We start from the raw sequence: 25,603 nt of genomic DNA on the forward strand, positions 1-25,603 counted from the left end.
GCTGTTCTGTGGTCGTAACTTGGTCTCCCCAAGCTTTTGATGGGCATGCCATTCCAGAAGGCTTTTTAATACGAAAATCGCCTGATTTGCCGTTGACTCCCAGCTGTGTGAGAGTCCTCCCTGACACTCGTGGGCTCTTCACTGCCGCCATCCCCCAGGATGGCCACTCCCAGACCTCCACGCCCGCCGGTTTTCCCTGAGTGCCCGTCGCCTACAATTAACTGATGCCTGTGTCAGTAGATTGTGTGGGTGCAGAAAGCAGAAGTGGACTCTGCCCACTTAGGCAGGAAGAGGGTTTACCAGAAGGATTTGTGATAGCCCAGATTTGTGGGAAAGCTTGAGAAGTGGGTTCAGTGCAGGCAGGACTGCTGGGGATCTGGGCAGCACCCCCCAGTCACCGTGCCCGGGAACAGGACCTGGGACGTGGCCACACAAAGCTGTAGTGGCCTCTTACTGTCACGGGGTGACCCGTGCTCCCCTGGGCTCTTCCCCCGGGTTCCACGGGTGGGGCACAGAATCAGACTGCCTCTCAGGGCACGGGGAGAGGTGTCTGCCAGGGGGCCCTTCTGCCCGGTAGGTGAGGTCTGTGATCCAGCTCCTGGCTGCGTCTCCCAGCAGGAGTGTTTCCTCAGTGTTCAGATCATTCTCCAAGCTGGTCTACAAATTGTGTGACGGGGAGCTCCATCCCGACATGTGTGGACTTACTCATTTAAGTGACATACGTATGTATGTAGCTGTTTATTAATAAAACATACCACACTGGTGTTTTAAAAGGATGAGAGAAAAATAAATAGGAACATACACTTTAGTACGTCTTCCCGCAGGACAGGGGATTGTTCTGTGCCCATGACAAGTGTGCCCACAAATGTCTCTGCCCGCTCCTCCCAGGGGCCACTGGGAGCAGCCCCTCGGCCCCCCCACCCGCAGCTCATGGGCCTCTCTTCGCCGCTGAGATCTGGGGTCTCGTGGGTCCGGCAGCGAGGGCAGCGGCACTGCGCTTGGCTGCTGGGAACGAGCGGGCTCGCAGGAAGGTTCCGTGGGTTTCTTCATGTGTGAGCTAAATGTTATGTGTGGCTCTGAGGCATTAGTACGTGGTTTACAGTTTTCTGATGTTAAAGCCACTTAACATTTTATTTTGACATTTTGGGTTTTATGTTGTCAGAGTGCTAACAGTAACCTGCCCCACAGAAGTAAAACCGTTACTGCAAAACAGTGTTGGGGCGGCAGAAGGCCTCAAGCACTTGCTTTAAAGAAGCTTCAGGGTGACCAGCTGTGGTCAGAGGGCTGAGTGCACGGGGCCGGGCGGACGCCCGGGCCAGTCAGAGCTGCTGTGAAACGGGCCAGGTCGCCAGGTTACTGGGCAGGAACAGGGCCCATTTACTGTTTATGAGCGACCCCAGCCGGCCCACTGGACTCAGAGCAAGTCAGTGAATCACAGAACCTCTGAAGCCGGAGTTTTTAATCCACTCCTCACTTATTTCAACTGATTAAACTCACGAATTTGAAGTTTTCGGTTTATAAACGAAAGATATGGAAATGTTAGGTTTCCTGAGTAGAACTACTAAGAGTTTATTTCACCGGAGAACAGAATGCACGCAGTGCTCACCTCCAGACTCCCAGCGCGTCCAAAATCAAGCTACCCCCCCCCCCACGAATTATACAGCCTTTCCCTGACTAGGAATTCAACATTCAAGGATTTTCTTCTGATAGTGAGAGCGGCAGAGGGGACAGGCGTGGCGGGGCGCGTCCCCCCAGGACAGCTCCTCCAGCGCAAGGAGGCACGTGCGGTGGAACACGTGCGAGCAGGACAGCAGGACGGCCTCCCGCCGGGGCTGCTGGGGGCCGGTCCCCGAGGGGGTGCCGCTGACAGAGAGCGCGGTGAGGCAGATGGGGCACTCGTGGGCCCCCCGGTGCAGAGCCTGCGGGCGGGGGTGGGGGAGAGTCACGTGGTTATTCGTCCATCCTAACAGAAGTGGCCTAACCCTGAGTGAGCTTGATACCCCGGCCGACGTGGGTCCGAAGCAGAGCCGTTCCGTTCTGCGGTGAAACAGCGCTGGACACACGTGGGCGCCGTTGCTCTTGTGAAAGACGGAAAGGCATGTGACCCACCTGTGGTAACCCATTGTGAGATCAAAATACTTTATGAAGTGCTGAACGTCAGTAACACGGGTTTTCTTTTAATTAAGTAACAAAGTGTAGCCTTTTGCAAAAATTTTGACTCTGTGTAGCTGCTAAACTTCTTTATAAATTTTCCTATTTTTGTGATTTTCTAGGTGAGCCTTTCCTCTGCTGGGTTTTGAGGCGCCCTCTTTCACAGCGCCTACAGAAGCAAGAGGGGGCAGGCTGGGACCCACAGGAAGACTCCGGGGGACCGTGGGGAGTGCCTGCCTTGGTGTTTTCACCGTTTACAAAACGGCACCATCAAAGCAGAATCCACGCTCCGGGGCCTTGGCCTTGCCCCAGAGCGGCTGGCGCAGGTCCGGGTTCTCACGGGTGCCAGCCCCCCACCATCCATCCCGGCCGCCGGCCGCCCACCGCCCGGGCCCACCTGCATCTGGATTCTCCCCCAGTCCTCGTCCGTGAGCTCGCGGCCACACCTCTCCTCCAGCTGCTGGAGGACGCTGCGGTTCACGGCCAGGCAGCGGTCGATCTCGGCCAGGAGCTCCTCTGTGTCCGTGTGGTAGGACATCAGCAGGCGGTGGCTGATTTCTGTGAACTGAAGACCCGGGGGGAGACCGTCACTCACAGCTGCTGTGAGGACACTGCCCCCTGCCCCGCCCCCACCACACACGCTCTAGACTCAGCGTGGCCGCTGCTCCAATTTGGAGATATTTTCCATGTGAGTCTCCCTCATCTCTATGGATTTCAGTCTCCAAAGTGAGAATTTTTAACCCTCCTGCAAATGCCCTTCCATCAAAATGCCATCACTGCTTTTTAAAAAAGATGACGCCCTATAGTTACTGGTTTATGAGAAATCCAGCGTCTTAAGCGTTTTCGGGTCTTTGTTGAGCTAGCTGCCGCTTGTACTCATGTTCTGGTTGCACCGCGCAGGCTCCAGGTGACCTGCGCATCTCCCTGTAAGTCCTGCGCGGCTGTTCAGGAGCGCACACAGGGATGCCTGGGGAGGTGCGTGATACCGTGGTTCCCCGCGCTTCAGGATTCCAGAAGCCGGTGTCCTTAGATGGGCTCGAAAGGAAGAGCAGGTTCCTGGAGTCAGTTATGTTGTAAAGATCTGGATTATCAGAGTGGGTTCAAATCTAGACTCTCAGTGACGCTCCCGGGAGGGAACCTTGTGATAAAAGACCGCGCACGGCTGGGGCGCGGGCCGAGCGGGCCCGGTACAGGGATCGGGGGGAGGGCGGCATTCGGTCTTGTTTCCTCTCCCGTGTCTTCCCGAAGTGCTGTATGATACACTTGGGGAAAAGCCCCTTTGCACCACTGTGTTTGCAACTGTCTAAAGTGTAAGCCTCAAGCAGCTGCTCCGGACCGGCCCTGTCCAGAAGAAATGTAACGTGAGCCACGCCTGCAACCTTAAAACTTGTAGGAGCCACATTAAAAAGGAGTTTTTAAAGAAGTGAAATTAAATTTAATAGTGTATTTTATTTAATCCAGCATATCCCAGCTGGCACCACCTCAGAAGGTGTCAGCTGAGCTTCTGGCGAGACCTTTCGTAGTCTTCCCTGTGTGGCCTTGAAGTCCGTGTGTGTCGTGCACGGCCGTCCTCAGACTGGCCTCCCTTCTCAGACTCGACAGCCCCAGGTGGCTTGTGGCTCCCGTCCTGGGCAGAGCAGCCTGATGGCCCAGGAGACACACAAGGAAGAGCCAGATCATCGGAGAGCGACATCATGTCCGGGCCGCAGGGAGGTAGCTGACCTCGGGCTACAGCGACAGCACCAGTGTTAAACCTCTGAAGACAGAGGTAAATGGCCAGGGAGCGTGTGAAGCCCTGAGGCGGGCGGCTGTCACCTGCTGGCTCTCTGGCTCGTCCTTCCCCAGCACACAGGGGTCTGGAGGAAGAAGCTTTTCCATGTAGGAATCCAGTTGTTTCCTGCGGAGTCTAATGACACCTGCCAGGCAGCTGTGTCCTAACATACCGGCTCCACCTGTCAGTGGTTCGTTTTCCCTGGTCCTCAGTCTTTCAAATACCTGACAACCTCTAGATAAATTATTCAAAGTAGACAAGTTCCCTGTCCTTTATAAAAGGAAGAAGTATTTGGAAATGCATACAACTGCCTTCCAATTAATGTTTTTTTATAATTCAGATTTCCTGTAATTGGGTTTTCTTGAAGCGTGAGATGGTTTCCATATACACCTGACAGGAGAGATCCTTTCTTTCTTCTTCCAAACCTATTACCTCAGGAAAAAAGAGATCACAGACTATTCCAGACCTCACAGAGTGTTCTGGGCTGTGGGGTGTGGGCTCAGATCAGTTCTGTTCAGAAGTACTGCCTGGAGAAGTCACGCGGGTGTGACGCCATGGCAACACTGTCAGGTGTGGCCCCCGGGCCAGGGCCAGCGGCGTCGGCGCCGCCTGGGAGCCTGTGGGCGCCGCAGACTCTGCGTCAGGACCTGGAGGTGCGAGCAGCTGTCTGTGCTTTCCACCCCCCAGGGGATTCTTGCCGCTTGTGAGAAGTGCTATCAGAGAAGTTACCTGATTCATTTTTAAGAGTCAAAGTTATTTAACGTGGCTTCAGTCTTTGTTCCTGTAGAAATAACCACGCAACTCCAAGTGCTGGGTGTCACTCGGGAGCCACCACGTACATGCGGAGGCCACACGTACCGACATGATCTTACACGGGCGTTTATGTTCCAGGCCCCCGTGTGTGACGAGACACATGCGTGTACTGCGTCCTGTACACGGGCCCAGGGCGACTGACAGAAAGCGCCTGTTCTGACGGTACGGGAGCTCTCACAGCTTGAGATGGAAGCAGAGCTGGTGCTCGGCTCAGCCATGCACCGGACCCCCAGCTGGCCCTGGGGAGGACAGTCTTCGCCGCCACCTCCCCCGCCGTCAGCAGGGCGGCTGGCACCACCTCGATGCGCCTGCCGTCAGTCTGGGGCAGGAGGTGCCGCGCTTCATTCTGACCTGGCCCCCGGGGGTTCCCGCGGTTCTGCCGGTTACTTCGCTCTGCCTACCACCTGCTCCGTGCACGGACCAGGCCGCACTGGGTAAATAGTTGGAGAAACGGACTTGTCAGTTTTGCAGATGCAGCGAGGACATGTACCTGCACAGGGATTTGGATTTCCACATCCCCTCTGCCGGCCTAGCGCACAGAGTCCCTTCCACACCTCCTCCCAATCACGCCGTCTTCCCCACTTGAAATGAAAAGCATTTGGTAAATGAGAAGAGCTCCAGTTCCCTTTATATGTAGTGGTGGCTGAAGACTTAACGTGCAATTTGTTTAACCTAAGCTGAATAACTTTGCCTTTAACTTGCCGTTTAGCTTCTGCATGGTGAGTGCTAAGGACAGACAGTCCCTGGAGGAGCAGGGTGCAGGCCAGCCGGGAGGGCATGTCTCCCCACGGGGACAACGGGGCTCCCAAGTCGGCGGGGAGGCAGGTGGGGCGGGAGCGGCCCGGCAGGCCCACACACACCGGCTCTCCGCGCTCCGACCCTGGGCTGTGCTCCCCCGGCCCGCGCCAGCCCCGCTCTCACCACCTTCCCGGGAGGCGCCCCATCCGACCACGCTCTCCCACTCAGTCCACGCGGGGCTGTCCTGTCTCTCCGTCCCCACGGCTTCACTGCACGGTGACTGCTGGGGACCCCGCGTGCGGCCGCACTTGGGCGGGAAGGGTGTCCTCTCTGCAGCCCAGAGGGCACTCGTGGGCCCTTCACCTGACACTTGTCAGCGCCAGGCGCTGGCGTTGTTCTCCTGTGTGCACTCCTTATCTCCTCGAGTGGGTTCCTTCGATTCATCTTGGTAAGGCCCTTGGCATTCAGTAACAAATGTTGACTTTAAGTTTGCAGTGGATTATGTGTGCACAGACACATGAACGCCCCAGGGCTCGCTTTCTAAAGGAGTGTGGTGCCGTGTCCTTCCTGGGGGATAAAAAGAAAGGACAGTGTCTGTGTGGACTGATTCTGAAGAAACGTCCAGTGTCGATTCAGTAAGTCATCGGTGTTTGGCTCATAATCCGAACACTGACGTTCGCATTTTAATGAACAAATGGAAAATCCTTCAGTGTATGTTTAGGGCAAACTTTACAAGTGAGCTGGTGTGACTGCCTGTTTTCTTGTGCTTCAAGTTTGGGGAAGCCAGCAGGGTAACACTGTAAAAAGTTAAGTCAGCGTGTGTTCACTGACTGCCAACTGTGGCCAGGTCAGAGCAATGTCCTAGCTGTGAGTACGTATGTCTTAAATGTCAGATTCTTGTGTGACCGGCGTCCTCCTGCTGTTTGCTGCCTCCCTGTCCCCTGGTCAGATGCCTTCAGGGACTAGCAGGCAGACACACAAAGACCTTCGCGTGCTGGTGTTCAGACTCCCGGTTAATGTTAATTCTACAGAAACTGACGAAATACATGGAAGTTTCAATTAAAAAATGAGTATCTTGTATTTTTCCTTTTAAGTCTCATATGTTAGATATTTGATAAATTAATTAAGAATTCAGGTTCCTGATATGTAAAGCAATGGCTGGTCATTTACAAGTATATCCTGGCCAAACAGTAAGAAACACACACTAACAAAAGCGCCCAGGTGAACTCTGTCTGCCCGGGAGGCCTCCCCAAGCATCCATCTTGATGTCAGCAATTGCTCACTAATGTGTTGACTTACGGCCACCCTCAAAAGCAAAGGGAAAAGTCTGGAATTTACAGCATATCAATGGATCAGTTGATAAGCTTTTACTGGTTTAATATCCCCCAGTCTTGCTGCTTGGAGCCACTTCAGGTTAGCAACAGAATGTTTGCCATCTCTGTGTGATAAAGGAAGTCAAAGGACTAAACAAACTCTAAGACCATTACGCTGTTTGATGAGATGTAAGTGAAAAAAGTAAGAGAAACGTCCGCAGGCGGTGTGGGAGCGGCAGCCCCTAAAGGCAACCACCGTCTGACAAGTCCCTACCTCACTTTTTAAACAATGGTCAGGACTTTCAGCTTGGGTGGAGATAGTATAATGCATCTGAAAACTTTTAATTGCAGCAATAAAAGGCCATACCTCAATTATATGACATATGCCAGCAGAATTTCTAGATAAGGATCAAAGGCATTCAAGGACCTTCCGCAGCATTCTGGGCGACTCTCGGGCTCTCTGTACACACTGCTGACACGCAGGAGCAGGGCAGCTCCAGTGACCTCGCCGGGCGGCTTTGATCTGGCCCCCCAGACTTGACGCAGGCGCGCCCAGCACTACTGTCGCATCCTCGACACCCCGGTGCCCTCCCTGACAAAGGCACTGCGGACTCAGGGTTACTGCCCTGACACTCTTGGGGACGAAACTCCACATCTGCCCTGCTCAGTTCCCACCTCGGGCCTGCAATCCATTAAAAGAGCCTGCAGTGTAAGACACTGTCCCTGTGCTCTGGTTCGGTCTTGTTAGTAATGTGCCGATGATGTCTTAAAAGCAAAGCAAATCTGCAGAGAGAGAGTCGCAGCGTCTGGAAGCATTACTGTTCATGGAAAGATGACCTCTGTGTTCTGTTTGTTAGCTAACACCAAAGAGATGCACAAACACTGAGGCAGGACAGACTTCGTTCATCCCCCTGCAGCAGAAGAGTGAGGACGCAAGGCCACAGTTCTTTCACAAGTAAGATGGATTAATTCACAAAAATAGAACGGCCGGAGCTAGCCTAATCTAGCACACTAAGGCACGTCCACCTTGGCTTGAGACTTCGAAGGACACAAGCACTTTCTCGTTTATTGTGCCTGAAAATGTCCCCTGTGGCCCCTCCTTGCCCTTCTTTCCTATTGAGTGGGCTGCTGCTTCCCTGAAGGCAGCTAAAGCAGCGGCCCCAGGCACGGCATCTGCCAGCAAAGGGAAACAGTGAGCTCAGTGGAGGGAAGTTCTCTAAAACTCCATGTTTCTGTGTGAAGAAGGATCTTTTAGAGTGTGGTCAAGCACTTCCTACTTCTCTGGTGCTGAAACGGTCTTTCTTTTATGAGATGATCCTGATGGTACATGATGTTTGGCCTTAAAATAGAAAGTTTTTGAAAGTTGGCAACAACTTTGTTGGAGCCTCCAGTTCCTCTCTGACAATTCTGCCACGCCGAAGTCTGGAAATAGGCTTCTGGGTGGGGTCGTGGAGAGGGCGGGGCATCTGCTGCAACTTCAACCTTTGACGTTGGAATGTGTCACATGATTAATTTCTTCCAGTAATTTGCAATTTCAATTTTTTAAACTAAACACAAAATGAATTTGCATTCATTTAATTTTCACCAATGGTCAGAATGGAGACACAGCTTAGAAACACGGCTGGTGGTCACATGCCACCCCTCCAGGTTAAAGGACTGTTGGTCAGCAGATAGTCAAGAATTTACCATTTCTGATAGTGTAGTTACTGCAGTTTGCTTTGTAAACTTTCCAATTTCTAAAATTCAAACACTGGATCCCTAATAGCTCATTGATCTAAAGTTTGTGCACATTTAGGTTGTGGGAAGGGTGACTGGGTGAAGACATGGGTCTCAAAAGGCAGAGCTGAAAGGCAGGCCTGGGCAGGAAACTGGGCGTTCCTGGAATGTCCCTCAACAAGAGGGCGTCTCCCGCCCAGAGGATTCGTGATAAACTCACTGTTCACTTTGACTTTGGAATTTACCTTTGACTGGATGCTTTACCAGGAAACCTACAGACCCTGATTCTTTTGAAGCTGGACTTCAGATGTCTGGTTCTGGAAAACTGTAAAGATGAATCTAATAAAAATTCAAGATTATAATTGTATTTAAAGTATCTCAACCTCTGATTTCTAGATTTTTAAAGCCTGCTTAAGTTACAGTATTTTGTACGTATGTAAAGGAGAACGATCTATTCAAACTTTTTTTTACTGAAACACACAGGTTTGTTTTTGTTTAATCTTACATTTATTTATTTCCCAGCTTTACTGAGATGTAATTGACATACAACACTGTTTAAGTTTAAGATGTGCAACGTGATGATTTGATACATAAATATGCTGTGAAATGTGCACCACGGTAAGTTTAGCACATCCTTTATCTCAAATAATTACCTTTTTGTTGTTGCTTTTTTAAAAACTGAAGTATAGTCAGTTGCATTGTGTCAGTTTCTGGTGCGCAGCACAGTGACCCAGTCGTGCATACATCCATACATGTATTCCTTTTTGTATTCTGTTTCATTAAAGGTTATTACAAGATACTGAATATTGTTCTCTGTGCTGTACAGAAGAAATTTGTTTTTTATCTATTTTATATATAGTGGCTAACATCTGTAAATCTCAAACTCCCAAATTTATCCCCTCCCACCCCCTTTCCCCTGTAACCACAAGATTGTTTACTGTGTCTGCGAGTCTGTTTCTGTTTTGTAGATGAGTTTGTTAGCGTCCTCTTTTTCCTTTTTTTTTTTTAGATTGCAGCTATGAGTGATATTATGTGGTATTTTTCTCTTTCTGGCTTACTTCACTTAGAACGATGATATAGAACTGTTTTTATCATTAGAAAAATGCTATTTAATTATTTTTATAAAATAGTCTATGCTGTTAAACCAAGAAGCCTTTTATGAAGCCACCCAGGCGATGGTCTCGCTCAGGGTGCCCGGTGTTTCCTGTCTAACGTGTGCTTGTTTGGAGGCTGTTCTGGTATTGGACTGTGAAATATTTATCCTACTCACGGGATTACGTCTTTAAAAAAGCACAAGAAACCAGCGGAAACCCCTAAACTTTAAGATGTCTGTGAGTCAATATTCCACCGTTACGACAGATTCAAATCTGGACGGTGATTTGGCCTTGTCGCCTGTGTTTCAGGGTTTTCTGCAGAGCGAGCGGCCCCAGGGGAGGGACCCGCTGGCCACTCACTTCAGCCACAGGTCAGGACCTCACCACTCCCACCGGGCCGCGACCCTGTCCTGCCCCCGGGGTGTGGCAGAGCCTGGTGCCCAGTAAGTCGTCTACATCGCAGTCTGTTAATTTATTTATTCCCCTTAAAGTATCGAAGTAGTTAATCCACAGGGAACTTTTTTGAGGATAAGGTATGAAGTGATGTCTTTTTCTCCTTCATGTGAATGCCTCCATCTCCCATTTAATTGATTTTCTCAACCATCTTCGCTGGTCTGGTCTGTCTCCTCATTGAGAACCTAGCATCCCTGCATACTGAGATGGGCGACTTCCTGCTGTATCAGCCACTTCGTCTATTATTTCACAAGAATCTTAGTTACCAAGTTTTTAGGTATATTTTGATATTTAACAAGGATGTTCAACCTTATTCATCTTTCTTTTAAAAAATTAGTTCTTCATACTCCTCTAGATTAACTTTAGAATTAAGCTGTGGAATTCCTAATGCATGGTTGATCCTACTCCTTTGGCAGTTAGAAATTATATTACATGTACAGAACAGCAGGAAAGTGCACATTCTCACTCACATCCCAAATAAAATGTCAGTCATTTTATTTAAGCCTTTTATTTCATCAGAAAAAAGTTTAAATTATAATTATTATTTTTCTCTAACTTGATTGGGATGTAAGTGACATATAATGTGGTGTAAGTTTAAGGTGCACAGTGTGGTGACTGGATACACTTCTGTGCTGGGACGTGGTCGCCACAGGAGGGTTCGGGACCACCCGCATCATCTATAGAATCACTGTTTCCTTTATGTGAGGAGAACATTTACGATCTACTCTCAGCACCTTCCAAGTGTGCAGTCAGTGCTGGTCACTGCAGCCGCACCCGCAGCACACGGGGGCGTCCCGGGCCTGGAAGCCTGCGCTCTGGCCGGCACCGCCCCTCCCACGCGCCTGCCCCGGCCCTGGCCACCACCGTTCTGCTGTTTCTGTGAGTTCACATGTAAGTGGAATCATACTGTATTTGTCTTCCTCTGTCTGATTTATCTTACTTAGCATCTTACGTCCTCAAGGTTCATTCAATGTTGTTGCAAGTGGCAGTTTCTCTTTTTCTCGTGGCTGAGTTCCACTGTGTGTCTACACGACAACTTCTTTATCCACTTATCTTTTGACAGACACTCGGGTTGTCCCTGTGTCTTGGCTGCTGTGCGCAACGCTGCAGGAGCACAGGACTGCACAGGACTGCACGCATCTCTCAGAGATCCTGATTCCATCTCCCGTGGGTAGACACATGCCCTGGAGGTGGGGGGGCTGGACCACATGGCTCTTCCTTTCATTTTCTGAGGAACCTCCAGGCTGTTTTCCACAGTGGCTGCACCAATTTACATTCCCACCAACAGTGCACGGGGCTCCCCTTTCCCCACATCCTCACCAGCGTGTTATTCCTCGGCTTCTTGCTGACAGGCGTGCTAACAGGTGTGCGGTGAGGTCTCACTGTGCCGTCGACTTGCATTTCCCTGATGATCGGGGATGCTGGGCACCTTTGTTGTGCCCCTGCTGGCCACGGATGTCTTCCTTGGAAACATGCCTGTTCACCTGCTCTGTCCATGTTTTAATCAGCTGTCTGGGCTTTCTGGCTCATCAGTAGTGTGAGTTCTTTACATATTTTGGATAAAGCCCCTGTGGGATATGTGATGTGCAGACATCTCCTTCTGGCCCGTAGGTGCCATCTCTTCCTCTCGCGGCCTGTGCCCCGTGCTATGGGGAGCGGTCCCTTCGCTGGAGCCCCGTTCACTTGCTTTTGCTGTTCTTGCCGATGCTTTTGGTGTTACATCCAAGACACCCCTGCCAGACTGCCACCACAGAGATTTTATCCTGTGTTTTCCTAGAGGGTTTTGTGGTTCCAGGTCTTAAGTTTAAGTCCTTAGTCCATTCTGAGTTAATTTCTGTTATATCCTCTTGATGAATTAACTGCTTACCACTGTATCGTGACCTTCTCCATCTGTAGCAGTTTTTGAGTTAGAGTCTACTCTGTCTGACGGAAGGGAAGCCACCCCGCCCTGCTCTTTCTCTGTCTTGTGTGGAATACTTTTTCCCGTCCCTGCACTCGGAGCTGATGTGTGGCCCTAATGCTGAAGTGAGCCTCTTCTAGGCAGCATTTAAGTTGAACCTTGTTTTTCCAACTATCCGGTCATTCGTGCCTTTTGATCAGAGACATGAGCTCACCTGCATTCAGAGAGTCGTGGGTCGGTAAGGGCTTCCGAGCACCATCTCGTCCCCTGTGCCTCCCCGGCCCGCCCGCTGCCCTCTGGGCAAAGTGGGTGGGCGCCCCCAGCCCTCCCTCTGAGTGCCTGCTGGACGGTTTCGCTTTGTGGTCACCACGAGGTTACATCAAACCTCATGTAGACAGAAGTCTATTCTACACTGATGACTTTGTGTACAAAAACGCTAGCCTGCACTGCCCACTTTTATGTTTTGCTGTCACAGTTTACTCTTTTGAGGTGTACGTTCACTAACAAGTCACTGTCGCTAGGGTCACGTTTGATGCTGCCACCCTTTCACCTTTGTAAGAGACTGGGGCGGCTGATACACCGCAGTGTTACGACATTACTCTGAATTCGTCTGCGTACTCGGTTTTACAGGTGTGTTGCTTATATTCGTACTTTCGCTTGTCACTAATTAGCTCGCCTTCATTGAAGCTTGAGACCCTTTTTCAGCGTTTCTGGCAAGGCGGGTCTAGGGACGGCGAGCTCCTTCGGCCTCTGTCCGGGAAGGGCGTTCTCTCCCCTTCACGTCTGGAGGCTGGCTTTGCTGGGCAGAGCTGTCTTGGTTGGCAGCTTTTCCTTTCAGCACTTTGACTGTATCATCTCCTGGCCTGTGAGGCTTCCGCTGAGAAATCCACGTGTGGCCTCTGGGCGTTTTCTTGTGAAGTTAGTCACAAGCTTATTTTCTCTTGCTGCTTTTAAAACTTCTTTGTCATCGACAGTTTTATCGCTCTAAATCGAGGCCCTTTCAGAGCTGAAGTCAGCTGTTGTACAGAAAGCCCTCATGTTGGATTTGCCGGATGACACGTATTCTCATGACGGGGTTCGGGCGAAGCATTTCCGGTGTGCTCTGCCCTGGTGCACCCCGTGCACGTCCGGGCACGTGGGGTCTCTCTGTCCAGTTACTGGTAACTTCGGTCACTGGGCTGAGACGATGTCTGCCAGACCTATAACTGATCTGTGGGATGATTCTTTCAGACTGTGTGAAAAATCCAGTTCCTCAACAACCTTTACCCAATAGCTTATGGTAATTTACTGACACAAGTTCTCAAAATATCATTTGTGTACACGTCCGTGCGGTCTGGATACACCTACAGAACCCTGGGCAGCGTGAAGTTCAGTAGCCTCGTCCAGCCATCCTCAGACTCCATCAGGACGCGCTGGTGTCTCAGACCTGTAGACTGACGTTTCCCAGCTCAGCGAGTGGGTGCCGTCAAGGTGAAAAGGTAGAAGAAATCATCAAATTGCACGAGTCATTCAACAAACGGTAAGAAGTGGTCTGTGTCGTGAAGGGCCCTGGCGTGACCTGCACAGGCGTTTGGGGGGCCAGGGCTGCTGCGGGAGGGCTGCCGCCTGCCGATCCATGGTCTAGCAGAAAACACAGTCCTCATTTACTTACATGAGGTTTGGGTTTAGATTTCAATTGTTTATGGCCAAATGGGATGAGTGAGCTAGGGTGAGGTGTGAAAAAATTTAGGAGACTCACAGAGAGAGCTGGGGATTCTAGACTTAAACACTGAGACAGGGGCAATGATAAAGTGCCTGTTTGCGCAACAGAGTATGAGGCTAACCTCGGTAAGTTAAAATACTTCTGGGGAGGCGTGATCTGAACGACAGTGTGGGCGCGTGCACGGCTGGCCGAGTCTGCCGACTCTGCTTTATGCGAAAGCACGTGCAGCTGGTATTTTTGAAAGTTATTTCAAGATGACGCAGGCAAATGAGTAAAGGTGCATAAAGTGAAGTGACGGCTGAATCTGCGATTCAGATCAGGTCGGAGGAGGCAGTGAGCAACTCCTGACTTGAGAGCCAGTACACGCGTCACGTCAGAAAGGACCACGAGCAGCAGAGAGAGGAGGCCCTCCCATCAGGCTGAGAACGGAGGCGGCGCGACGAGCAGGGGAGGGCGAAGCACCACCCAGGGAAAGACCGCGACCCACTCAGGACGGACTGCAGGCGCGAGGCCCCGTCTCTGACAGAAGCCGGGGGGCTGCCGAGGAAATGAGGCCCACAGGGGAGAGGGCCTGCAGACGCCAGGCCGCGCGGGGACAAGGACTCTGAAAGAGTGGACGATAAACTCAGAAGAGCTGAGGCCCAGCAAGGAGGGCAGCCCGAAGCTTTCTCAGCAGCGAAGGGGGAGAGGAGCTGTCCCAGGAACACTGACGGGGAGCATATTCTTCTCCTCCAGTTGTCAGCAATTTTAGCTGACATGCTATTTCTTCTGTAAACTGGGGGAGTTTGGAAAAGACCCAGGTGCTGTCCAACACTGGACACTCTTCACACAGTCACCTGCGACAGGACCCCGTCCTCGGTCCCCAGACGACTCTGCTCCCCTCTGCTGTAGGGGTGCGAGCAGCTCGGAGAAAACACTGAACAACTGCAGATTCTCCATCCACAGCTGCTCCGCTCCGCTCCCGCGTCCGGCTGCTCCCAGGGGCCACAGCTGCTGCGCCCAGGCTCAGACTGCCCTGGCAGAGGGGCAGTCTCCCACCATCTGGTCAAAGCTCTGTGTCGTCGACATACACGGTGTTTCATGTGCTCATATGTTGCCTTTAATGGTGTCCAACTCCTGAGGGCAAATCAAGCCTATTTTCTTGATTAAGTCGGAGGCACAGTGACACCACCCAGGCCACGGCTCTGACTTCCTGCCGCACACCCCGACAGCAGCGCTGCCTGGAACAGTTGCCTACATCACCAGGAAGGCTATCAGAAAAAACCCGTCATTGCACTGCTTTACAGTCAAGCCTAAATCTGCTACTTTAAGGATTCCTGTGCAGTGCTGGGACACCGCAGGGAAGCCCCACGGGGCGCAGCCCGCAGCCTGCGGAGGCCAGACAGGGCCGCTGAACCCTGGGGGTGAGGCTCAGCGCCCCTTCTCCACCCGGAGCGTGGACTGAGGTGCTCACACACTCGAGTGAGAATCACGGGACAGAAGGGACCCCTCACGTGAGGGAGAGGAACTTCCCATCACTCGCTGTCCAGGCGGGGGCGCAGGCTAAACACAGAAGGCTCACAAAAGGTCCAGGCCAGCGTGAGTGACGGCACCGTCACAGTGACGCCAGGAAAGTGACTGTGAGGAGCTTCGTCTTAGTGACTTGAGGGTGACCAGTCAGCACAGCACGGCTCACGGAGTGAGAGTTACACTGTGGAGTCTGGACCGTCACGGAACCAGAACAGCGGAGAGGGGCCCGAACACTGGCATTCACCGTCAGTGCAAACCCCCGGTGCCTGCGGTGAGGGGGCTTTTCTGGACGCAACTCCCAGTCCCAGCGCAGCCCTGGGAGGGAGGCCAGCCCGCGCGGGCAGTGGGGACACTGTGGCCAGCCGCTGTCCCCTGCCCGGAGCCCCACGGCTGGGGAGGGCAGTACCCAGATGCGCCAGCCCTTTTCCACGGGGCGCAGGGATGGAGATGGTCAGACAGGCCAGAGATAAAGACAGAAAGCAGGCAGAAGAAGGGGTGCGAACGGAGGTTACTTCTTTCTAAAAGCCTCATGTTTTGGGGCCGCCAGGAGGTACGCAATGACACGGGGTCACGGCGGCCGTCCTTCTAATTTCCCTTCCACTGCTCAGGGGACGTGAAAGCTGAGGCTTATGTTCATTCTTGTCTCCAAAGAGATGAGTTTATTTAAACACTTGTCACATATGGCTGAACAAAAGTTGAATTTCACCTTGTTCCAATGTTACGAACTTTATGATTTCACTAGAAAAGGAAACCTGCAAGTGTTTGCCACCCGGGCGAGCAGCCAGTTTAAGGCAGCAGCAGCTCGGCCATTTGGAAAGAGCCTAAAATGGAAGGAAGTCTCCAAGTCTCACTGCCTGGGCCCCGGCGAATCACCCAGGGGAGCGTGAAGGGTCGGCTCCTACCTTTTCTTCAAAGAATTTCCTCCTCAGCTTGGCATCTTTGGGTGGCACCGTCCTCCTCAGGTCTCGGTACCACTTCCTGACCACGTGTCCTCTCCAGCAGGCCTGGATCCTGGGACACAGAGGTTCCTCCCTCAGAACCCCCGCAGCCCTGAGCTGGCCAGCCCGGGGACATCGCCGGGGACAAAGATGAAGCCCCCCTTCTCAAATGAGTCCCAGAGGCTGGGCCCCGAGCGCCCTCCCCGACGCGGTGCCCGCGGGCCCAGGCCCCTCACCTGGTCACACACTTGGCTTTGAATAGTTGGGCCCCGGTGTGAATCACTCTGGTCTGATACTGGCTTCTTCTGCAGAGAGGACAGGTTTTTTTGCTTGTGAACTTTTCAAAAGCTTGAAGGCACGCCTGAAAAAAAACATCTCACTTAAAATTGTACAACTAATTACTTATAAGCAACGTTTTACCCCCAGTGCAGTTACAGTGTCCTCCTCTCGCCGTTAGGAGACCTGGGCCAATTCAGGCTGTGCAGCAAAGGAGTGTCATCAGATGTGAGCACCTCCTGCAGGAAACCGGCTCCCGAAGTGGCATTTCACAAGCACATACACGCAGGGACGTCAGAGACTTCTGACAGCGCCCCGTGCGAGGGCAGGCGCCCCGTGGGCTGGCCCCGGGGGAAGGCAGGGGGAGAGCGCACCCCTCTCGCAGACGGTCCCCTAACGACACTCCCGTACAGACTCCGGGGCGCTCTCGTCACACGGAGCTCACCGCTGCCACAGCGGGGTGGGCTGCGCTGTCGCCCGAAGCCACCCTTCTAAGGGTAAATGGTGACTGTGGAGGAAGCGAGCGCTCCCTTGAGGAGACCCTGGGTGAGTGGACGAGGCGCCCCGGAGCGGCGGGGAGGACAGGGGTGCTCACCCTGTGGAACACGTGGGAACAGGACAGCAGCACCTGTCGGGGGAACAAAAGGATGGCAAGTTTAGGTTAGTTTAAAGGAGAAGCAGCATAAACGCATTCATATAAAGAGAGGTTCTGACTGCTTAACAAGGTGAGCCGTGCTGTTTCTTTGAAACGTTTAAAAAGCAGATTAACAGCTTTGGTATTTGCCGTATGGAGTGTTTCACTTTCGCACGGTGCAGGCAGGCAGTCTCATCTCAGCAAGAAAAACGGACTTAACGACAATCTGAAGCACCAAATGGACATGCGAAGTTTGCGAGAAAAAGAGTGTGTGTTTCAAAATGAAACAGTCCCGACAGAGGTGTATTTCTGGGCGGATCCTAAGAGCCAAGCTGGAGGAGATGTGGGATCAGGCCGGGCGGCGGGGAGGGGCAGAGAAGGGGAAGCAGATACCTCTTCTTAGGACTTTGTTCACCTCAACTGCAACCTTAAATTTAATAATAATAAAAAATCCCAGAGACATATGAGTCACTTTTTCCACTTTAAATGCAGGGCAAGGGTGGTCACAGGAAAACTCCCCTTTCTGTGACCCCAGCTCCCCACCAGTGGCCCGGGCTGTGACAAAGGCAGGAGCTTAGAGTGGAGGAAGGACAGGCAGTGGTTCCTCTGAGGCCTCTCTGCACGGAGGCTGGGCGGGACTGAGGGGGGCGGCCGGGGGCCTCACGCACCTCCAGGGAGAGGGAGGTCCCAGACACCCAGGCGCCTGATGGGGCAGCTGCCCAGGCTTCACAGGGACCCTCTCCCCTGCCTTCACTCAGTGTACACTTTTCTTCTTAAGTGGGAAGAATGGAAGAAATATCAGAACAAACAGAATTCAGAAAGTTCTAAAACTTTTCCTTGAAGTTTACTGTCACCAATAAGCCTAAACTGGAAGCAAGAAAGGTGGGTCCTCCTCAGTGATGGCCACTCAGTCTAACGGCCGCCTTTAGTGCCCGCACACTCGGCCCTCGTGGACCTCTCTCAGGGTGTTTCAGCGACAGACGCCTGATGATCTGTACTGAGTAATGTTATACTTCTGGAGATTTAAAAAGTTATACTTTTAAATGCCCCCAAATATTTGTTACTAGCAAATGTTCTTTGAGTTAACAAAAATACACGATGAGTGGCGGTAAACACGCTAAAATGCCCTGGGAGTTATGTCAGGTCCCACCCCCAGGGCTGGCCTGCTGTGGGCCACACGGCCTGCCTATTTCCTCATCCGTTAAACGGGTCTAATGCTGACCTCAGAGGCACCGAGATGAGCCGAAGCCCTCGCAAACCACTGAGTGTCAGGGCAATGCCAGCTATTGTCGATACCGGGAAAACCTAAACACGAGAACAGAACCTAGAAATGCAAAACATCTGTCTGTATCTGTAACAGAATGAAGACACTGAAGTTAGTGAGACATTTGTAAAGAACAGAGTGGAAGAAATGGTGGGTGTGCTACCTCCGGACCACCCCCCCACCAACCTCAAGACATTCAGCTGTAAGGTTTTGTTCTCACTCAACAATCAGGCTACTGATCGCGTAACTGAGAACGAGGCTGCTGGGGCCAGAATGGCTCCTTGTGGCTTTACTAGTTCTTTTGCTGCTAAAACACTAAATCAACCCGGAGGCACTTCTGTGCTTTAAGGGCTAAAATCTTTTCAAAATACCCAACCTTCATATATGTAAGATTAGGTCTTGGTAGAGAATTGAATAGAATGAGTATGTTTAAAATAACGTGTGAGTTCAAATTAGTAAAGAACACAAGTTTTATGACGATGAGCTAGCTCATCAATGATGAAACGTACTAAAATAAATTAAGTTAAAGGTTTACGTGCCAAGGTAGTAAGTATAGCCTGGGGTTCCCAGGCTCTAAATTTTAAGCCTGCTTTTAACTGTATTTGCTATTTTTTAAAGCAAACCTCCGTAATGCTGCGTGTGTGAGAAATCATTATAGGGTGGCCATTAACTCAAAAAAATTCTAGGAAGAGCAGAGTCCCTCACCTCCAGAGGTTACAGTTTAATCTGGCAAAGCAGATCTAGGAAAGAAAACCTCTGACCTGGACGGACTGTGTGTCGTCTCCAGGGTCGTTGGTCTGACCATGGGAAACGTTCGTGAATCGAGATGAAGCAAAGACCTCACTTAAAGAGCCTTCCACAGGGTCTTTGGAGATACGCAAGCTTGGTTTTTCTTTTATGATTTCAATTCACAAAACAACTTAAAATGTCCTTAGCCATCCCTCCGCCGGGGGACGCAAGTGCTCCTCTGCGGTGTTGCCACACTCCCCTCAGCTGCTCACGGCCAGGGGACGGACACGGGACGGACACTCTTTTGGTACCAACTTTGTGCTGAGGAGTTAGCATCACTCAGTGAATGACACGTTCAGTGAGGGTGCTCAGCTCTTTCTCACACACGGGCTTTGACAATGAAAAAGAGGGTCAGTGCTGGAGGGTCACGTGGTGGGGGACCTGGGAAAAAGCAGCCCAGCCTCTTGGGCCGCAGCTCGAGTCTCGTCACTAGAGAAGGCCCCACCGGGTAGCTTAGCTACGCTTCATGCTAGACACCTGGGGGCGCAGTTCAAACTCTTCCTTGCAGATCGGGCAGGGCAGCGTGGAGTCCCCTTGCAGGACGGACCTTTGCTTCACGGTTTCCCATTCCTCCGAGGACAGTGGCGGGGGTGGAGGCGCAAAGAGGCCCAACTTCTGTGCTGAAGTGGGAACAACATGCAGAGGAGACAGTCAGATGGATTTCAGAATACGGTACTCAGGTGCAGTTTCAACGACATTATCTTGTAAATCTGTATTAAAGCAAAACACACGTTACATGCTCGGCCCCACCCTGTTGAGAAGCCTGCTTTTCTGTGGGTGTGCAGAAGTCAAGGATCACAACCCCTCACGCTGTGTTTTGTGTTTTTATTTTCACAGCGACTCCACGAGGTGGGCAGGACTGACGTCCAGGTTTACGGTCCAACACTACTGACCAAAGTCTTCCTCATTTCTCACCACATTTCCCTCTCAGCCTCCAGCATTGCCTTCTTGCAGTTCTGCCACCAGCGACCTTTATAAAACTAGTATCAATCCAGTTCTCCTCCTGCTGAAAAATTCTCGTGCGGGATACTGGCGGCCAGGACGGGTTCCTCACCTGCGCGCGTCTGGTACCCAGCGCGTCTGCTCTGCATCGGACGCGGAGCTTCTGCTCCCCCGGACGGAAGTGTGACAGCTCGGGCCCAGGGGAGGGGACGTGGGCACCGGCGTCTGTGGCCTCCACCGCCAGGCCAGGGAGGGGCCGCGGCGCCGACCCACAGGGCTGTCTCCAGGGACGGAAAGGGAGGTGGCACATCTGCGAAACGGGACCAGGAAGCTGCGACGGGAGCGGTCAGGACACAAGGAAGCGCGCGTGAAAATGAAGGACTTTTAGTAGAAATGTGGACGTCAACGGAAGGACGGGAAGAGGCGGCTAAGCAGAGCATCAGGCTCAGCGGGAGGCGGACGGCAAAGCCCAGGGCGCCTCGGCGCTCCGACAGCGGAAGGACGGGCGTTCCGGAGCGAGCAGGGGGGCGCGCGGCGAGCCTCCCAAGCAGGGCGGACACTTCCAGCAGCGGTGACGCCGACAGCCCGGTCCCGGCGGGAGCAGGCGGCTGGAAGGTTCTAGAAGGAGCGCCCCCATGAAGACACAACGAAACATCACCGCTGTATGTTAATGTACCGAGAGAACTTACCTTGGAAGAGATTTCTGGGGACCAGCTGTGAAGACTCGCTCCCAAACCACGCGAATTACGCGGGTGAGACGCCGACCCCGAGGCCGGGCCCAGGCCGCGCGAGCGCCCGCCGACGCCACGGCCAGCCGAGCGGGGGGCGCCGTCTGAGGGAGGCTCTCGGCTCTGCACTAACTGGCGCGCCCCAGCCGCCTGCAAACTAAACTGTGACGCGGCCGAAATGGGCGAGAGGCAAGCCGTCAGACGAGTAGAGACGCGGGCGTCCCCGTGCCCTCAGGACGGCAAGGCTTCCCCAGTCCCCCGGAGCGCAGCGACGACGAGGACAGCCCACAGCCTCCGCGGCGACCAGAACGAAGCCCGCGCGGCCAGGGCGCACACAGACTCTCCACACGCAGGACGCCCTCCCACCGGGGGCGTCGGGGGCCTCCTGTTAAACTCAGGGGTGCGTCTTCGGCGGGAAGGCCGTCCAGGGGCCGCCGCTGTCCGCTCTGCAGGGCGCGGCGCCCGCTGGCGGCCGTCACCACTGCGGTGCTGGCCAGCCGGGGCTCTTCTGTTTCCAGCCCCTGCCACCGCCTTTGTGAGCTGTCACTCACTGTAAGGAAGAGCCTTTCCCATCGCTCATGTTTTTATTCAATTATTTCTATCAGTGTAGACCAATGGGCATTTACTTTAGTCTGTTCACTTACTGTCTACTTATCATTACTGTATTTTCTTGCCCAGATTGTCCTCATCATTTTAATTAGCAGTTTTATTTCAATAAATTCATTTTAAAAATTCTCATTTTTCATTGAAGTGTGGTTGACTTACAGTGTCAGTTTCAGGTGTGCAGCAAAGCGATTCAGTTATACATACACATCGGTATATATGTATTTTTTCAGATTCTTTTCCATTAGAGGTTATTACAAGATACTGAACACAGTTCCCTGTGCTCTGCAGGAGGACCTTGCTGTTCATCTGCTCTGTATACAGTAGTGTGTGTCTGCTAATCCCAGACTCCTAACCTTCCCTCCTCCCTTCCTCTCCCCTGGTCACCAGTTTGTTTTCTGTGTCCGCCCATCACCACTTCTAAACTTCAGTGCACACATATCTTCCTGTAAGATCACACATTAAAATAATTTCTGAAACAGAGAAATATGTATGACAAATCTCAACTAGAGTCTTTAGCTCCAATAAGCAAAACCACAAAGGCGAGACTGGCGTACCTAGCGTCAGTGGTGGTGGTTTTGGATCAAGAACATACTCCTTTTCTGGATCTTCCACTTTAGGGCCTTGGGGAGCCTTTCTACGTCCAGTGTCTACCACTGCTCTCGCATTTCTCTTCAGAGAACTGGACCTGTTCTCTCTCTTTTGTACCTTTGTCTTAGCAGGATCTGCCACGGAAAGAGTTCCAAGTTGAAGATCCTGTAAAATGTGATCTTGTAAAGCGACCGCGATGACAGCTGAGTTACCTTGTTTAGAAGAACGGTCCTGAAAAGCAGGGAAAAGCCTTACCTTCAGGACATGATCTAATGTGTCATGTACAAGAAACTCACACTGTAATGCTCAGCCTTGACAGCACGCTGGACCGATCTAGGAGGAGAGGGTGATCCACCCCTCGTTACCCGAGCCAGGGAGTGAAGCCCAGGCCCAGCATCCTTGTTACTGACACGGTAACAGCTTTTCATTTAATTACTGAGGCCTTAATTGTAATCTGAATAAGTGTGCTACGGTCTGTAAAAGCTGCGCATGCCTGAGCACATTCTGTTTCACTATAATTAGATGAGACTCCAGGCAAAGCTTGCTTCTGTTACACTAAAGAGAATCTTGCACTTAAGTATTTTTATACTCTTTTTTGGTGAAAACTTATACAAAATAAAATTGCCACACAGTTAAGAGATACTTGCACCAAGTACACGGCTGGCAGCTCCTCACCAAAGCAAGGTTTGCAAACTATTATCTTATATTGTCAAGTAGCTGAATTAAAATACAGTCCTGAGTAAAACAAGGGTATATGTTTAAAAAAGGATTGTGTACCTTATTTTTTAACATGCTGATTCAGGAGAAATCCCTTGGCTGTATCACATTTTATCGTCGAGGATCACAGTCCTTTAATTCGTCTACTGTAAAAAAGCCAACAGAAGGTCCAAGTCAGCATGTACGTAACTCCTCTTGTGAAGAAGAGGAGGAGACAGGCACTGAGAATCAGGACAGCGCCGCAGTGAGGGCGCCTCCGCGCTCTGGCTGGCGGGGTCAAGCCGGCCACGACCCAACTCGGCCCTGTCCTCAGCTCTCCGGACGGTCACCGGAACATGTTCATTGCAAGGAGAACAATATGTTGCTAAGTGTAACAGTGTTCTAGGTGAATACAGCATTTCAGACTGCAGAGACCAGAGAAGAGTGAGTGAAATACCCCTTAAAGAGGTAACACTAAGGCTGGGATCTGAAGGCCACAGACAGGCAGTGGACTCGCCACACTACAGGTACAGGAAAAGCAAGGGCGGGCCAGGATCGGCAAGTGTTTAGAGGAGGAAGAAAACCGTGGCGGTGACTCCACTCTGCCCAGAACACAGACGTGCAGAACATGAGTCACCAGCGTGGGCTCCAGGCTTGCTGTTTGCTGGGCAAGATGCTCAACATCCCTGCACGCGCTTCCCGCCAGAAGACAGCTGTAATGACGCACTCCTCACAGGGTCACTGTGAAGTATGAAAGGCAACGGCCTAGTAAAGGATCTAAAACGCGTCCTTCCACACAGAAGAGACTCTGGAAACTGTTCTTCTGGATCCCGTTCCCCTCAAAGCTAGTGGGAGAATTTGGAACTGACCCTTTCGTTTTTAGACAAGGGTGTAGCTTAGGAAGACAAGAGTCCCCAATATGCTGGGCTGGGCTGGAGAGAAACAGTAAATTGTTGAAGTCACGCAAGGAGTGGTACTGAGGGGAAGATGAGAAAGGAATTAATCCAAAATGTGCATCTAAGGGTCAGCACCTAACATTCAATCTGTCCAGCAAAGGAGCTTACTAAGGAGTGCGTGCAGAGTGAGAAAAGAAGAATGAGCAGAGTAAGGACAGTGGAGAAGGGGCTGTGAGATCTCCTGGGCTGAGCAGCTGCCAAGATCCCTGAGAAGCTGGGTGGCAGTTTCTACTGCAACGTCTCCCCGTTCCCCTTCAATTCTGGCATCGAGAGGAGCACGAAGGACAATTCCATCCAGGATTTCATCATGACAGTCTAGGCTGGAGAGATGGTAGAAGGTACTTAAAATGCTGAAAGATCACTACCAGAATCTTCCGCTTTCAAAATGCCAACCACCTGGCAGAATATAGTTCACGTCATCTTAAAGATTGTTTACTAATCATAGCTAGCTACCTGCAGTCTACAATTTTATCTCAAGTGTCTGCACTGTAAGCCACTGTGATTAACGTCAAGATAAGGGCTTTTAAAAACTGTGCCCCTTTTAAGTCCGATAGTGTCATTAAATTTCAGCATTAGAAACTATATTCAAGTATTTGGTAAAACTTCATTTTTTTGAGGTCTAGTCCAACTTAATTTTAAAGTGAGAAAGTATATCCAGAGATTAGCGCCTCCTCCAAACCTGTGTGATCAGTCTGTGGTAGTGGTAGGGTTGGAAACAATCCGCATCCAGTACTAAGAGCTAAAATTAATAGGAATATTCTTTCTTTGTAAATTCCATTGTTAACAATTAGTTAAAAGAAGTAGGGCTTGGTGACAAAAAAAATACCATTGTGGTGCCAAAGTAATTAGTTACCGATTTGTCCAAGTGACTTTAAACTGATTAATAAACTTGCCTGTTAAAAACACAGGCACACAAGAGAAACATACAGTGTTTAAAAGATGACCCGACACACTGTCCTGTTAGTTTTCGTATCTTAGGAAGTCCTTGTTTTGAATTTTTGAGGAGTCTCCACCTAGATGGCCACAAGCACAAACAGACGTAGAGCTGCAGGCCTCCCGTCCCCGGTGTCCAGGGGGCTGGCTCCGGGGCCCGCGGGCCCGCCAGGCCCCGCGATGCGCGAGCCCGCCCGCAGTCAGCCCGCCGTGCCCTCGGCTCCCCGCGCCCCCGGATTCAACTCCCCCCAGGGGCGGGTCATGCTGCGGGGCATCCGGGCTGAAAACGCCGGGGGCGGCACATCGCGGGGCCCAGCAGCTCAAACCCTGTTGGCCAGGTGCCAACCGTGGGCGCCCTTTTGTAACGGGCAGCGCGGCGGAGTTCAGACCGACGTCCTGGGCCCTCCCAGGGGGTGGCCCCAGCACGTAGGCCGCCCTGGAGGCCCGCGGACCCCAGTCCCGGCCGCCCCGCCCCTCCCTACCCCACCTGGGGCCGCACCTGCGCCGGGTACCGACCCGCCCTCCGCACTCACACCGCGACCTGCGCCTCCGCCTCAGCGCGGCCGCGGTTGCCCAGCAACCGCCGCCCCGCCGGTCACGCGCCAGTGCGCATGCTCAACGGCCGTCCTGCCTCGCGCACGGCGCCCCCAGGACTCGCTGGGACTCCGCTGCACTGCGCATGCTCGCCGGCCCCGCCCCGCGCTCAGCCGCACCGCACATGCTCCGCGGCTCTGCCCTGCGCACAGTACTGACGCCTAGTCGCCCGTGCGGCGCTTCCACACTGCGCATGCTCGGCTGCGGCGCGCCGCCCGGCGCCTCGCCGCGCACGCTCGCCAGCCCTTGCGCAGGCCGCTCTGCGCATGCTCGCCGGCCGGGCGCGCTCGCGCAGGTGTCGGGGGCGGAGCCCAGCCGCGCGGGCTCGGGTGGTCGGTTCGCCCCTCACCTGGGCGCGCCTCTCACCTGGGCACGCACCTCCGGGCGCCGCCGTGGCTCCTCAGTGCGGCTGGGCCTCTGGCCCTGCCTGGGTCGGGGCCTGGAGACTCAGGCCCACTTGGTCTCCCTTCTCTCGTGGACCCGGCCCTGCACTGCCTGT

General features: G+C 52.5%; 2 protein-coding genes across 12 annotated transcripts in view; one reads left to right on the plus strand and one right to left on the minus strand.

Annotated features, from left to right (window-relative positions):
* LMBR1 (limb development membrane protein 1) overlaps positions 1-2,396 on the plus strand; it is a 131,056-nt gene extending 128,660 nt beyond the window's left edge. Inside the window, exons 18-19 of one of the 3 annotated variants that reach the window (XR_010381506.1) lie at positions 1,971-2,096; positions 2,274-2,396. The gene's annotated coding sequence lies outside the window, so the exon portion shown is untranslated. Of the gene's footprint in view, positions 1-1,970; positions 2,253-2,273 lie in introns of those variants that run through there. The other 2 variants (XR_010381504.1, XR_010381505.1) reach the window with 2 other exon arrangements.
* RNF32 (ring finger protein 32) lies at positions 771-25,190 on the minus strand. 9 transcript variants are annotated; one of them, XM_064487155.1, is made up of 10 exons: positions 25,010-25,190; positions 22,703-22,788; positions 22,138-22,156; positions 21,892-22,059; positions 19,539-19,681; positions 16,970-17,002; positions 16,335-16,459; positions 16,063-16,171; positions 2,549-2,716; positions 771-1,919 (listed from the first exon to the last, which is right to left on the minus strand). In XM_064487155.1, the coding sequence occupies exons 2-10, from the start codon at positions 22,715-22,717 to the stop codon at positions 1,683-1,685; spliced, it is 1,017 nt and encodes a 338-aa protein (XP_064343225.1). In that variant the 5' UTR covers positions 22,718-22,788; positions 25,010-25,190; the 3' UTR covers positions 771-1,682. The 9 variants fall into 9 exon arrangements, with proteins under 9 accessions (XP_064343225.1, XP_064343223.1, XP_064343222.1 ...); XM_064487153.1 differs by having other exon boundaries at positions 21,892-22,156; positions 25,044-25,190; XM_064487152.1 differs by having other exon boundaries at positions 21,892-22,156; positions 25,027-25,190.
* Between the last annotated feature and the right edge of the window lie 413 nt (positions 25,191-25,603).

This window comes from Camelus dromedarius, chromosome 7, assembly GCF_036321535.1.
Source record: "Camelus dromedarius isolate mCamDro1 chromosome 7, mCamDro1.pat, whole genome shotgun sequence".
Taxonomy (NCBI): Eukaryota; Metazoa; Chordata; class Mammalia; order Artiodactyla; family Camelidae; genus Camelus; species Camelus dromedarius.

Excerpts from the sequence above, each read along its gene's own strand:
- RNF32 (XM_031455803.2), bottom strand. The coding sequence starts at position 20,443 with ATGCTCTGCTTAGCCGCCTCTTCCCGTCCTTCCGTTGACGTCCACATT. Across the intron at positions 19,682-20,115 it reads TGGGTACCAGACGCGCGCAG|CACAGAAGTTGGGCCTCTTT; the intron begins GTGAGGAACCCG and ends TTCCCACTTCAG. Across the intron at positions 16,460-16,969 it reads GTTCCCACGTGTTCCACAGG|GCGTGCCTTCAAGCTTTTGA; the intron begins GTGAGCACCCCT and ends GTTTTTTTTCAG.